This window comes from Oryctolagus cuniculus, chromosome 5 (genome assembly GCF_964237555.1).
Source record: "Oryctolagus cuniculus chromosome 5, mOryCun1.1, whole genome shotgun sequence".
In the NCBI taxonomy this organism is placed as follows: domain Eukaryota; kingdom Metazoa; phylum Chordata; class Mammalia; order Lagomorpha; family Leporidae; genus Oryctolagus; species Oryctolagus cuniculus.
The window spans coordinates 36,416,468-36,431,761 of record NC_091436.1 but is presented as its reverse complement, the minus strand read 5'-3'; the positions used below and the strand labels follow the sequence as shown (position 1 = coordinate 36,431,761).

General features: G+C 38.6%; 2 protein-coding genes across 2 annotated transcripts; both read right to left on the bottom strand.

Annotated features, from left to right (window-relative positions):
- Positions 1 to 3,174: 3,174 nt before the first annotated feature.
- LOC100344665 (trace amine-associated receptor 3) lies at positions 3,175 to 4,206 on the bottom strand. Its single transcript, XM_002714825.2, has one exon. It carries the CDS (start codon positions 4,204 to 4,206, stop codon positions 3,175 to 3,177), a length of 1,032 nt encoding a protein of 343 aa, XP_002714871.2.
- A 9,607-nt stretch (positions 4,207 to 13,813) lies between these two features.
- On the bottom strand, positions 13,814 to 14,800 carry LOC100355800 (trace amine-associated receptor 2). The gene has a single exon (XM_002714742.3). The coding sequence runs from the start codon at positions 14,732 to 14,734 to the stop codon at positions 13,814 to 13,816; it is 921 nt and encodes a 306-aa protein (XP_002714788.3). The 5' UTR covers positions 14,735 to 14,800.
- Between the last annotated feature and the right edge of the window lie 494 nt (positions 14,801 to 15,294).

Sequence of the window (15,294 nt, the reverse complement as noted above, 5' to 3'; positions counted from 1 at the left end):
ATGATCACTAAAATGTCCTGCGTTTATTTAAAATAAAAAGGGCAAAGTAAATAAAACCTATATTATTAATATACTTTGTGTTCAGTGTAGAGATTATTTGCATCATTGTCATTTTTAGTTTGTGATATTTAAGGAAATTTTACATGCTAAATTATTTATAATATTATCATTCCTACTTAGAAAGTTAATCAAATAATTGATTTCACCAGGATTTTTAATTTGAAAGGAATTAAAGAAATTTGCTAAGTTAATAATGTTATAGTTTTAAAAAATCTTAAAATTCACCTTATTTATATGCTATTAAATTTTTGAGTTATTTTAGGTACTGTGGAAGGTTTTATGTATAGTTCAACAATCAAGTTATCAAAATGGAAACTCAAACCCTTTAATTTGATGAGTACAAATAAAATATTTTTTAACTTTTATTTAATGAATATAAATTTCCAAAGTACAGCTAATGGATTACAATGGCTTCCCCGCCCATAACTTCCCGAATAAAATATTAAGGGAATTAATTAATCTGAAATGTTCCTTAAAAGTTGCTAATGAATAAATAGAATATTTTATTTACAAGTTGTAAAATAAAGTCTATAAGGTATAAAGTTAAAAATCACATTTTAAAGAAGAGCTAGATTTTTCAATACTGTTTTTTAGATTAATTCTAAAAACCAGTGTTACCTCAAAGTATCTCTTCTATGCTCAAGAACACCAGAATCTCAAGTAAACAGACTGATTCTAAAAATGCAAAGTTTCCCAAGTGAAGGAGGGAGAGGAGCAGCCACTAAGAATAGAGCAAACACAATGAACTACTAATCTGGGGCACAGCGATTCCTTCAGAGCAATGTAGCCAAGAGGCTACGTCAGACTAATACAGAATCTGATGCCTTTGGGAGGAATTTCCAAACTTGGAAAGCTACATTCAGCAGGTGTGCAACAAGAAAACACGTGGCACAACCAACTGGGGTGAATGGGAGAAGTTTAATAAGGGGACTATTTACAAGGCAGTGTGTGGGAAGCAGGCTTAAGAAAACCTGCAAGAAACAGCATCGTTTCCTGGTGCAGTGGTAACAGGGAACCACCACTCTTGCCAAAGCAGAGGTGCAGGGAAGGGAGCAGCCGGGAACTCCAAGGGGATGGCTGTATGGAGGGGGGACTCCAGATGATCTGTTCTGGAGGAGGACAGCCAGCCCTGAGAAATTAGGCAGAAAGGCTGCCTGGGATAAACACCCTGGTTTCACCCTTCTTCCATCTGCTGGTCACCTGGAGGTGCTTCCCACTAGCAAAACGCCACCAGGAACCTTTGGCAAAAAAGCTCTTTAATCTGGTTGGCACAGGTCAGCCTTCTGTACAGGAGTGGGTGGAGAAGGTTACCCGAAAACTGGAAGAAAAACAAAAAAGTTCTAACATTGAAATCATTTAAGGTGTTTAAGAGGAATTATGAAATTCAGATAGAACTTTATTAGGGAAAGCTCAAAACCGTGTTAAGGATCGTCTCTTTTCCCGAATTCTTAGAGTGGAATCAGATAGGAACAAAAACCCTGAGCACTTTATTTTCTTTATTCTTATATTGGTCTTTAATGGTCTCATGTGTCTAAGTCTAGGACAACCAATCCCAAACTATGTTTGATGCTTCTTTCCCTGCCCCTCCCAACAGTTAAGTGTGCAGTGGATATAGAGTAACAAGTAATAAATGATGGATGCATTGATTGGCCAAAGAATTGTTTAACCGTTTCTGAGCAGTGTCTAAAAGAACTTATTGATTAGGTTGACAGCAGAGGGGGAGGAGGAAGTTTAAAAGGAGAGGTGAATGCAGATGTATTCATATTTACATTTTTAAAAAGATCTATTGGTTTATTTGAAAGTCACAGTTACAGAGAGAGGGAAAGACAGAGAAATACAGATATTCCATCCACAGATTCACTCCTCAAATGGTTGCAATCTCCAGGGCTGGGCCAAGCCAAAGCCAGAAGCCAGGAGATTCTCTCAGGTCTCCCACATGATGGCAGGGGCCCTATCATTTGGGCCATCTTCCACTGTTTTACCAGGCCATTAATAGGGAGCTGGATCACAGGCAGAGACACTAGGACTTGAATTGTTGCCTATATGGGATGCTTTACTCTCTACACCACAATGCCTGCCCCTGTGTTTACATTTGGATGATAGCTATTGATATATTGTATATTTCTTTTGGCTGCACTAAACTAGTACATTAAGAAATTCGATGGAAATAAATCTTCTTGCTGATATTTTGAGAGTACACATATTACAATGAATTCCCTTAGAAACATTTTACTTCAAATGCACTGTTGCTTTATGTCCCATTTTAATCTAGCACTAAGGGGATACAGTATTTTAATTGCCAGAACTTTTGTCTAGAGGCCTGTTGCATTTTTGTCTTTTATGAAATTTTTGTTCCTAAGCATTTCAAATTACATTTTTTTCTTAATAGGTTGAGTGGGTGTAGTATATCCTTGGTTATCAAAATACTCATACAGCTTTGGGATCTTGAACTGGTAAATATTCACAATGTGTGAAAACACGTGATACATTCTGTATCAACTTTGTCATGTAAAATTGGATGTTGGGTATGCACATATAGGACCTAAAATGCCATGTTGAACTAAACAACTTACAATTGTGGATGAATCTGTTCTTTGCTTCTTGTGTTTTTCAATTTCCTATAATATACTTATTAACTCTTTTTAAATGTCATTTTAAAACCTTAAAAAGAGTGCCTTGTATGAGTTACAGAACACTTAAAGATTACTGGCATTTAATAATGGAATACTAATATTATCTGGGAATGTAAGGTATGGGCTATAGATAAGAATAACAACAGTCTCCTTTTATCTACTTCAAAAAATATTTATTTTTACTCATTTGAAAAGGGAAGAGAAAGAGAGATATCTTCCATCCACTGGTTCACACTCCAGATGCTCAGAACAACCAAGGCAGGACAGCTAAAAACCAGGAACTCAAAATTCAAATAAGGTCTCCCATGTGGTTGACAGGGAGGCATCACCTGCTACATCCCAGGATCACATTACCAGGATGCCAAACTCAGCAGTGGACCTGAACCCAGGACTTCCACATGGGATTCATGCATCCCAACTACATCTCAACTGTTGTGCCAAACACCTGTGTCCTTTTATTCACTTTTGTAATACTTTTTCATTAATGTGCTTCAGCAAACAGATTCACATTTTCTGAATGGGAACTAAATATTTTTCCTGTTACTATGTAGATGAGTGCTTTCTGAAACCATGGATAAAAAAAGCCATGGATGAGAGGATTGCAAGTAGAGTTGAAGTACCCAAGCCACACTAAAAGGTCAAGTACTACTATGGGAGTGGAGTAGTCTAAATACGGGTCAATCAAAACAGCAAGAAAACAAGGCAACCAGCAAGCTAGAAACACTCCCATTACTATGCCCAGAGTCTTTGCTGCTTTCCTGTCCTTTTTCTTTGATAAATTTTTCTTCACTTCCCCCTTTGTATTTTCAGGCATATTGCTGATGACTCGAGCATGTCTTTTGGAAACAATAAAGATCTTGCCATAAATACCAACCATGAGTGAACCAGGAGTAAAGAAACATGTAGTAAACAAGATTGTCCCCCAAAATTTGTTGAATGTAAGGGCACAGAAATTAAAGCAAGCCACAAGAATCTCATAGCTCTGCATACCAGAAACATTAGCCTCAGATAAAACTAAGCTGAAAGAAAAGAGAGCTGGGGCTGACCAGCAAAAGGCCAGCAGTCGCTTGACCATGGAGGGTGTCATTGTGGTCGCATAGTGCAGGGGGTAACACACAGCATAAAAGCGATCAACAGCGATGGAACAGAGGTGGAAAATAGAGGTCAGACTTAGCATCATGTCAAAGCTTGCATGGAATTTACAAAAGCCATCCCCAAAATACCAGCAGCTCTCCACGGATCGTACCATGCTGTATGGCATAATGACAAACCCTAGCAGAAAATCTGTGGTAGCCATGGAGAGGATAAGAAAGTTTGTGGGAGAGTGAAGCTGTTTGAAATGTGATATGGAAATTATTATAACCAAGTTTCCAAAGATAGTGATAACCATGGCTCCAGTCATGAACAAGTACATCATCACTCGGACATGAAAATGGCGGTTAGTGGGAGGACAGGATTTATTTCCAAATTTTGAACAACTGGATATGTCTCCAGGAATATAAGTTAGATCCATGGTGTTTTCTCACTTCAAATTCTTTCCAGGAGAATGAGTCAATATTTCTTCTCTGAGGGATTCTGGTAAATTTCAGCTCCTAATAGTACAAAAAAGATCAAAGTCATCCATTATTAATTCACTTCAATTGTAATTACTTGCATTTAAATGTGTCAAAATATATCAACTGTGCTTGCTCCTAAGATTTTCTTTTTGCTACATAGAAGAAGGGAAGTTTTCAGCAGCTTATTATTCTCTGTTATGTAATTTCATTTCATTCTATCCACTCATTCATTCAACATGTTTATCAACTGACTGCTCTGTCCCTGGTAATGCATTGGAAGATTTTCAAGTTTCACCTTTCCAGAAGCCTATTTGTGCTACAATAAAATATTATTTCTTTCACCATAAAAATACTTAAAACATATAAATGTTAAGTGAAATCAGAAAGCTTTTCTTTCAATAATTTGAATTCTTCACTGGTAAAGATTGGGAATGTTTTAAGAGTTATGAATGGCATTATCACTGTTGAAATACACAGTATGATAACGCTTGGCCTTTTAACATAGCTGTTGAAAGCACTCTACATATGGGTGAAACCTGTACGCGTATCAGTGCCTCACGGCATCTCCAGCATCTCTGTATTCTGCCCCTTCTTCTCCTCTCCTCTGTTTTTCTTAAGTATTATAGTTTATCTGAGATTCTGGTTAGTGGATCCTGGCATGTGTTCCATCTACGAGTGATATAAAAGGAGTTGAAATTTCATGCTCATAGACCACTCACTCAAATCTCACATGACTCCTGTTTATCACAGAGGACTAAGAAAGGTGAACAAATTACATAAATCCAAGGTCAATAGTTTTCTTGCACTTGATTTACTACTCAGTTTTGGACATAGATGTTCCTAAAAACCACCCACTGGTTAGCTCTTAGAGAAGCTTGACATGGTGCCTCTAATAAAAGCATCAAATCTACTTACTGGGCTACAAAGAGGCAAGCCCAGTCTCGAGTGAATGAGATGTGGGAGACTCTCTGGCCTGCGTTGGATTCCCCCAAGCTACAGACATGCAAATGTAGTGGACATTTAGAAAGTTCATCTATTTAGACAGTCAATGCATTTTTCCCTTGAGAATCCTATTAAACAGCAAGAAAAAGCCACTTCTTGGTCTCAAGATGTAACAAGCCCCATGATTTCTCTTGAGCCTGCCATTCTTCCTGATGGAGGACGGGAGGGGGACCTTGCTGTGACCAAAGAGCCTGTGTGGTGTCTGCTAGAACAGTCAGAGGAGGTTTCTCTGTAGAAGTCTCAGGAAGGCCCGTTTTGAGTTGCCTGTTCCACAGAACTGCCAGTTTGCTCTGGGTTAAGGATTTACTTCACTCACTCCCAAGGTCCTCAACTAGGAGTTCTCTTAATCCAAATTCTGCCAAAAGCTAGTTGTGAGCTCTCAGTAATATGAGGGGTGACGGCTGGATGAGCCTCATGTGCACTTCCAGATCTAAAACCTGTGAATCATCGGTAGCCCAAAGCCTATGCATTCTAAATCATGTTCTTGCGAACAGAGAGGAGACAAGAGCACAGAAACATGATGAGAAAGAGATGGAATAAAGTTTGTGACGCAGAACAGAGGCTCATGGAATGGTCCTTTCTATCCTGGGGCACATCTGATCAATGTTAGGGCGCTTCTCTCCATGATAAAGACCTCTGCACTCCTTTCTGCCTCACTGCGCATTTTGGTTTTCACAGAGGAAAGGTTCTGCATCTAGCTGGGGTAGCATTTTAACATAAAACTAACAGCACTCCATAAAATCCTCTTCAGTGTAGTACCTGTGTAGAATACACTGACTCACATCTTGTCTTTTCTTGCTATTATCCCCCAAAATAAACTTCATAAAAACAGCTACATCTTATCACTCCTGCCATGCACTATCAGGAGACAGGAAACTTGTCTATTTTGTTCCCTCATGGATTCTCAGGACTCAAGTTGTTGTGGGAAGCAGTAGATGTTTGAATGAATAAATATGTAAATAATGGTAAGTTATGGTGCTCCTAAAAAGTTTGCATTGGGGGCCAGCGCTGTGACGCAGTAGGTTAATCCTCTGCCTGCAGCGCCGGCATCCCATATGGGTGCCGGTTCTAGTCCCGCTGCTCCTCTTCTAATCCAGCTTGCTGCTATGGCCTGGGAAAGTGGTAGAAGATGGCCTAAGTCCTTTGACCCCTGCACCCATGTGGGAGACCAGGAAGAAGCACCTGGCTCCTGACTTCGTATTGGAGCAGCTCCAGCCGTTGCGGCCATCTGGGGAGTGAACCAACAGAAGACCTCCCTCTCTCTCTCTCTTCCTCTCACTGTCTATAACTCTACCTCTCAAATAAATAAATAAAAATCTTTAAAAAAATAAGAAAAGTCTGCATTGTTCCAATATGAGACTTCATATAGATCAATGGACTAGTTCCAGAAACACACTTCATGAAAATATCCTCTGAGATGAAATTTTTTCTGATATTGCTATAAAATTATTCCTCCTAGAATAACAATTAAATAGGCAGAGTTGAGAGATTTGATGTAGATACCTTTTATGCTCTTCTAGGTGAGAAAGGAACAAAAGGTGCTGAGACTGGACAGGGATGTGAGGGTCTTAGCAGAAGGAAACCGAGCTGCTGAGTGGTTCAGCTCAGTGCACATGGGAGGTCGACCCTGTGGTCGTGTTGGGATGGGATTATAATGGCTTTTTTTCAGTCTCACCTACCACTCAAGGGAATTGAGGATGGCCTTTCAATTGAAACTTATACATTCTCAACACTAAAAGGAAATATTGTATCGAAGAACAGTGCCTTACAATTAAACTCATACACTTATATCCGTAAGTCCATCAATACCTATACAGGTAAAGTATATGCTTACCCTGGAGACTCTCATGCCTCAGTTGCCCATCTGATCTTAATGATCACAGCCAAGACACTGAAACAAACTCACAGTCACTGTGTACAAGTATGTATTCCATTTTATTAAGGATTGGGGAGATCTCTGAGGTGTTTCAACATGAGAACAAATCTTTCATTACATACACTTATTTACACAAGAGATTCATCTTTCAGAACTAGAAAAGACCCTCAAATAAAATGTTAACAAAATTTTATTCTGCAGAACAGTTTCTCATCCCCTTTTATCTTACATTCCCCTGCCATGTCTAATAATGTGCAATAATTCATTTCTGATTTATTTGGTTAGCAAGAAATCTACAGCTTTAGTGGCATAGAAGTTCTCCCTTCTAGTCCTTGCCCATCAAAATATGCACTCTGGACCAGTCACATTGCCAACTACAAGAAGCAGTTTTAGAAATAAAATATCTCAGACCTATTCCAAAATATGCTCTTAGTAAGATGCTTATGTTATCTGTACAAATCCATTGCTTTGAGAAGGATTGTTCTAGACAATGCAGTAACTGTATATTTAGTTTGAGCACACTGCATATGAAATGAGAGAACCATTTTGAGGAAGAAAAAGTAGCAGACTATCCTAAGTAAATGCTGCTTGCCAATGGAAAATAATAAAAATAAAATATGCAGTATATGGTAGTGATTTCTGGAGACTGTAACAAGAATTTTTGTTATTAAAATGTAATACCAAAATAAAAATAGCATTTTAGCATTATTGAAATATGTAAGTTCTTTACATTTACTGAGTCATCTCTTGCATAGTTCTTGTACTTTGTAAAACCATCTTTAATACGCCATTCTCTAGCAACTTACAAACCTTACCAAACAAATTCTAATGGGAAATTTAAGACCTTCCTTTCAATGGAATATCATCATAATTTTTTTAGTCAGAAAAAAACCCCTATCTTCTCTATTACAATCTATTTTTAACAAATTCTCATTTTCTATAAAATTTAATTATCACTGTTTAATTGTCTTAAAAAGAAAATAAATTGTATTTTATTAAGAAAATACGTTGTGTAAAGGGATAGTGCGTTTCCAGTTCTTTTTATGGACCCAGTACCTTTTTTCTCCTGGAAAGTTAGCCATGAATCTCTGAGCCTCCACTGCTGGGTTGGGAGGTAATTCTGGGAAGTTGAGTGTAAAGGATTAAAACATCTGATTCATATAAAGGTGTCTCTGCTCTCAAAAGACCTGGAGCAGAGAATTCAGATCAGGGAACTCCAAAGAGACACACTCACTCCAGAGACCCAGTGGAATTGCTCTTTCAGCTTTCCCAGAGGATATTAAAATAGTCACTTTTTTTAATGCCTCCAGAGAGTTTTCAGTTTCCTTATTTTTTTATTAATGAAGGGCAATGGTTTTATGTTTGACTTTATGGCACTTGGAGCTTCATTATGGAAAGACAAAGTACCAAAACTTCTGTGTATTAAAAACACATAGACATAAGTAAGTTGAATTAAATGTTGGCTAATATCCAGGACATAAATGGTTGTCTGAATCATAGAAGATTTCTGTTTGCACTTTGAATGAGAAAACATGGAGCAAGAGGGAAGTATTTATTTTTGCTTCAATGACCTGTGCCTGTTTGAGAAAAACCTTTGATGGAATAGAGAACAAGAAAAAGAAAGGAAAATAGTCAATTAAAGTGTCACAAATCTTGGAAAAACAAGTTGACTAAGCAACAGTGAATAAGAAGTCAAGAGAGCAGGGTTCTAGTGCTGTTTCTAAAATTAGTTGTGAAATCCAGGTTAAGTCACTCGTTCTCCCAGCTCAGTTTTCTCACCTGTAACTTCCCTTAGCCTTCTGGGTGTGGAGGAAGAGTACTAACCAGGGAGATGAAAGCAGTAAAAGCGGTGAAAGGCAGTAAGTATACAGGAGGCTGAGCCACTCTATTTCCTTCACCAGTACGGAGCACAGAGCACGTTTTCCAAAGGAAAAGTTCAGGAAGAACATCTGGAGTAAAGCATTTGTTTCTGTGAAAGGGGATAAACTAAGCAGAACATTATTGAAAACTGATTTAAATGATGCCTCACAGACAGAAGCAGCATCATAAGAATCCTATGGCCCTCAGGGGGACCCCAAGTTTTTATTTCATTTGTAAGCATCAGCATAAATGCAAAGCACCATCACAAACGTCATCATTCTGTGAAAAAAGTCACGAACACCTTTCCAATAAAGAGCAATGGGCAACCTTCCACAAAGATGTTTGGCTTGGTTTTCTTTTTTTTTAAAAAAAGATTTTATTTATTTATTTGAGAGGTAGAATTACAGACAGAGGGAGAGAGAGAGAAAGGTCTTCCTTCCATTGGTTTACTCCCCAGATGGCCACAATGTCCAGAGCTGTGTTGATCTGAAGCCAGGAGCTAGGTGCTTCTTTCTGGTCTCCCATGCGGGTGCAGGGGCCCAAGCACTTGGGCCATCTTCTGCTACTTTCCCAGGCCATAGCAGAAAGTGGGATTGGAAGAGGGGCAGCCGGGACTAGAACCAGTGCTCATATGGGATGCTGGCACCTCGGGTGGAGGAATAACCCACTCTGCCACAGTGTCGGCCTCTGGTTTGGTTTTCTAACATCACATATTAATGAAATGGAAAGTGAATTCAATAGATACTAATTAAAAATAATTCTACCTTACAATAAAGCTAACACTAAAATCTCCTTTATCCAATTTTTAGTGGTGAGTCTTTTTATTTTATTTTATTTTATTTTATTTCTATTTTATCTTAATTTATTTGACAGGTAGAGTTATAGACAGTGACAGAGAGAGACAGAAAGGTCTTCCTTCCATTGGTTCACTCCCCAGATGGCCACTATGGCTGTGCTGATCCGAAGCCAGGAGCCAGGTGCTTCTTGGTCTCCCATGCAGGTACAGGGGCCCAAGCACTTGGGTCATCCTCCACTGCCCTCCTGGGCCACAGCAGAGAGCTGGACTGGAAGAGGACTAACTGGGACTAGAACCAGCACCCATATGGGATGCTAGTGCCACAGGCAGAGGATTAACCAAGTGAATCTTTTAAAATAAAGAAAGACTGAAGCAGAAAAACTCTGTGTGTGTGTGTGTGTGCATGTATGTAAATACCAAGATGGCATAAACATCATCATTTTGTTAGGAAAAAAAAATTACCAAATAGACTCAATCTACCAGATGATCTCTCATAACTATACCTAACTTTAGTTACTCTTCTTCTAAATGGATTGTTCTCTTTCTTATTTTGTTCTTGCAGTCTCTTTCGCTAGTTCAAAGAAAGTCCATGATTCCATTCTACCCTTGCAGCCAGTAGAGAGGGACCAACTTGTCAGCAGACCAGCAAGGATGAGAGGCACAGAAGTCTGACAGCATGTGCAGGCCCATCTTCAGGCAGCTATATTCGGGCAACATTAATACTTAAGTTGACTGCTGAGTGGTTACTGTTTAATCTTAATCTGTGTAGTGAGCTAAGAAAAGCAAATGTGTAGACAATTATATAAACATTAATTTTTTTCATTGATATAAGTGAAGAACTTAAAAATATGTCAAGAAAAAAAGTTCATTTATTAAAAAAAGAAAAGAAAAAGAAAAACCCTGCCCAGTCTGCACTAACCTCCTTTACAGGCCAGCCCTCCTCCCAGTCCAGCCAAGTAATGGGCACCAGTGGGATACTTTCCATAAGTAGGTTCACACTTCCCTGGTATGTTTCTCCTAGTAGTTCTTATGAAGAAATAGATGGTCTAGGCCTCACACATAACTGGCCAGGCCTTAATGCTCACCTGATTGCTACTAAGATGAAAGACCCTTTCTGACTGTTCTTATTTGCCTTTAAATGGGTTAGCAAACAGGTTGCTAACCAGCTAACCTGGACAAGATTTACAAACAGCTCCCACCTATTTGGACAAGCCCTTTATGGAGCATCTCAGGGACCAATCCCTTGAGGGGGGATGAAGAGACGATTTAAAAAGTGGATGGCTTGCTAGTCTGTTTCCCACCTGTTACTCCAATTTTGGGCATTTGACTAGTACTCTTAACTTCCTAGCAGATCATGGCTACTGTGTATCCAAGAAAAAGCACTACTGGTCTATCAGGAAGTAAAATATGCAGGGTTCATCCTCACCTGTGGGAAACAGAAACTGGCTGCCAGACAGAATACAATGTACACTCAGTGGATTCCTGTTTCTACAACCTTAATACAGCTCCAACAAGGAGGCAATGGATCCCTAGGTGTAGATCAATAGCGAAGTTTCTATAGCAAGCTCTGTATCAGGCTCTCAAGAACAAGTCAGAGCAGGGCCCACTCCTTTTTGAGAAAACAAAATAGAGCCTTCATGCAGTGAAAGGCTGCCATGGCTGAGGCCTCCATGCTGGGGTTATTCAACCCAATCCTTTAAAACAGGCTGAAATTAGAGATTCTAACTGTTGCCTAAAGGGCATCTGTGTTATGCTCTAAAAATATTTTTTTTGGGGGGGGAGTCAATCAACCTGCACAGGTACAAAATCGTGTTCAGCATTTCTTGGGTAAGACCAGACAACTCCAGGACTAGGAACATGGCTGGGATTTTTGGCTAAACATCTGGTCATGGAAATCTTGGTTACTGCCCCTACTCAGCCCCATAGCTTCTTATTCTTTCTACTTCTCTTTGGACCATGTGTCTTAAATGCTCTCGTCTATTTTGTCCCTGACTGAATACAAGCTGTCCAGCCCCAGATGGACATGAGGCAGGGTTTCCAGCCTATCTTTCCTGATGGTATGGCCAGTGCTCTGGACTGCACCAGAGGACACATAGCAAAGAACACCCATCAGCAGTTCTATGCCCATATGTCAGCTTTGAAGAAAACACAGAAGATGGACCCTGAGCCATGTTACACACATAAGCTTATGGGTTACTTCTTTTGCCGGAGGAAATGTTAAGGTAGCTAAGTAGATATCAGCCTGTGTGTATGTGAGGGGAGGAGAAAAATGAGGATTTCTGTGTGATGGAAGAAGGAAGCAAGCCTAAGAAGCAAGCCAGCGTTTGTGTATCAAAAGCCTTTCCATTGTTCAATAACCTGGGTGAGCGGGTCCCAGCCTTCTCCCTTGGGGCAGCGTAGGTGAATCTCATCTGCCCTTCATCAAGGGGGCTATTATGAAGTTCTAGGAGACATTCCACACCCAGAAAGCCCTCCACCAACAAGATTCCAGAAGAGTATAGGGAGAGGAGAAAGAGAGTCCCACCCAACATCTATCAAATCTCCATTCTTAATGAAGATGGGACAGTCAGTTCTTCAGTGAGATGTCCACCTGCTCTGTCAAGTGTCCTCTCTTCCTTTTTTCTCTTAATTACAATTTGCTATCATGCTTACTGCTAAGTAAATAAATAAATGAAAACACATACATAAACCAAAATATATATCTATATCTGAAATTAAAACTTCATAAGATAATACAATTCAAGTGGTGTATTTTGATATTATTTATTTTCTATCTTAACTTGTTTCTCATAAATGTTATTGGTATATTGAAACTACTCATGCTAAATTGCAATTCATTTTTCAGAATTTTTGCAAGGCAGTTGACCTTACATTTGTAGCTTAAAATCAGTTATAAAGAGAGATTTTTAAACCACATAAATAATCAAATTTACAAGTCAGGGTTTTAAGAGTTTTTTCCCTATAGGAAATGTTATCTATTTAACAATACATCACTGGTTCTAGCCTGTCATCTATTTGTGAATCTTGTGTTACAGTTAAAAATATGCTAAGTAACAAATATAAAATTTCTAGTACCCGGGGTACTACCCCACATAAATATTAATTCTCTTCTTGACTCTCCCTTTGAAATACTTTAATATTAAAAACATATGTATAGGTATCAAGCAATAAGGAATGATGGATTCAAAACACAGCTATTTTTGGTAAATACATTACATTTATTAAACATTAGCACACCGAATAGCAAAACAGTCCAGGGATGAGCTGAAGGAAGGCACTGAACAGAATTCTGCTGTTGGTAAAATAGAAAATTACCAGCTGCTATGTCTGAGATGATTTATTAATGGAAATTTGCTTCAAATCAAGACAATGTTATACAGTTTTCCATTTGGTCTTTTACTTAAAAAAACTTTTAATTTTGCAACAGCAAAACTCAATAAAGTGTTAACTCTTAGCTAATAAACTAATTTTCTTCCTGATAGAACAATAGGGTTTTTCCAAATTGTTATTTCCCTATTTAATTACCGATAGTTTTTAGTTGTTGATGCTTCAAAATATACCTGATCAGATGTAAGGTACAAACATTAAGCAGAAATACCATACACAGTACCTAGCAGGAGTAATAGGGACAAGCAAGCAATCCTCAAGTTCAGCTTGTGTTGTGCTCTGATCACTTATGCATTGTTTTAAGTTTCTGTGCATTTACCTTCTTCCATTCCTGCCTTTTCCTCATCTTCCCTTTACTTATCTAACGTCTCATTCTATTTTCTTTACTTGGAAGTTATGAACATACAAAGGATATTCTGAAAAGAATTGAAGGGAGCTTTGGTCCAAAAAGAAAGATGTATTTTTTTACTCAAGTCTTGGGATCCAAGAGGCTTCTATATTAGCCAAAATAACATACACACATACACACTCACAAGAATGCTTGCTCTTTCCTCTCTCTCTCTCACACACACACACACACATTAATAAGTTGATTCTTCTACATTGAGTCCTTTTTATTCAATTCACTCATACATAAAAAAGTCTATTCAGTTTCTTTTTGAGTAAACAAATTAGTATTCTGGAAATGTGAGCTGAAAATTTTACCTAGCAAAATGTACTTAAGTGCTCTGCGAAACCAGGGATAAAAGAAACCATATATTAAGGGATTACATGTGGAGTTAAAATAGCCAAACCATGTCAAGGCATCAAATAAAACTGCAGGGGTTGAGAAGTTTAAAAAGGGATCCAACAAAATCGTGAAGAAACAGGGAAACCAACATAATAAAAAAACGCCCATCACTATTCCTAAAGTTTTGGCTGCTTTTGTGTCTTTCTTCATTTGAGTATTTTGGTTTTCTGATGTGTTGTTAATTGCAAGAGCATGTTTTCTGGATACAGCAAAAATTTTGCCATAAATCCCCACCATCACAGACCCAGGAGTGAAGAAACCTGCCATAAACAAGGTGGTCCCCCAGAGCTTGTTGAACGTCACTGGGCAGGAGCTGGAACAAGCAACCAAAGTATCATAGCCTTCTATTCCATCTGCATAGGCTTCCGAGAAAACCACGCCAAATGCAAAGGCTCCAGGGACTGACCAGCAGAGAAAAACCAACCGTTTAATCACTGGGATGGTCATTTTGGTGGAATATCTTAAAGGGTAACAGATAGCATAAAATCTATCAATGGCCACTGAGCAAAGATGGAAAATGGATGTTATGCTAAGCATCAAGTCAAAACTATAATGAATCTTGCAGAATGCAAGGCCGAAATACCAGCAGTTCTCCACTGATCTGACCATACTGTATGGCATGATGATGAGTCCCAGGAGGAAGTCGGTGACTGCCATGGAGAGGATGAGGAAGTTGGTTGGAGTGTGAAGCTGCTTGAAGTAGAAAATGGAAACAATCATGGCAAGATTACCAAATACTGTGATGACTATGGCCCCTGCCATAAATGCGTACATGGCAGCTCGGACAGCCAGTGCTCTCTCATTTTCTGGGCAAGATCCATTTCCATAATGAGAGCAATTGAACGTTCCCTTCAGAGAAGCAAGAACACATGGAATGTTATCAGGAAGTATACAAAATATTGTGCTTTGTAAAACCATTTAAGGATTCCTCATTACCTGGTAAAATCCATCCTCTTGTTTTTCTATGCTTTCATATGAAATCTCAAGAAAGAAAGAAGACTCATAGAAGATAATTATGCTAGAATATTGCTTATCATCTTTCCCATTTATTTATGTTAACTTTTTGATTTCATAGAATTCTATTAGTGAGTATAAATAACCATACTTAATATTTTATTTGAATTATACCACCAACATTTAATATAATCTTAATTTATTATTCCAGGGTCTAAAATTTAGCAAATGAGAGCATAGGGGGAGGAGAAAGAAGAGAATAGGAGAAGAGGTGGAGAAGAAAAGCAGCTTATTATTGAAGTGTCTATAATTGATCCTCTTTATCTGCGTAGGAAGAATAGGTATCTATGAGACAATACATGGGCTTCCTCCTCAAATGA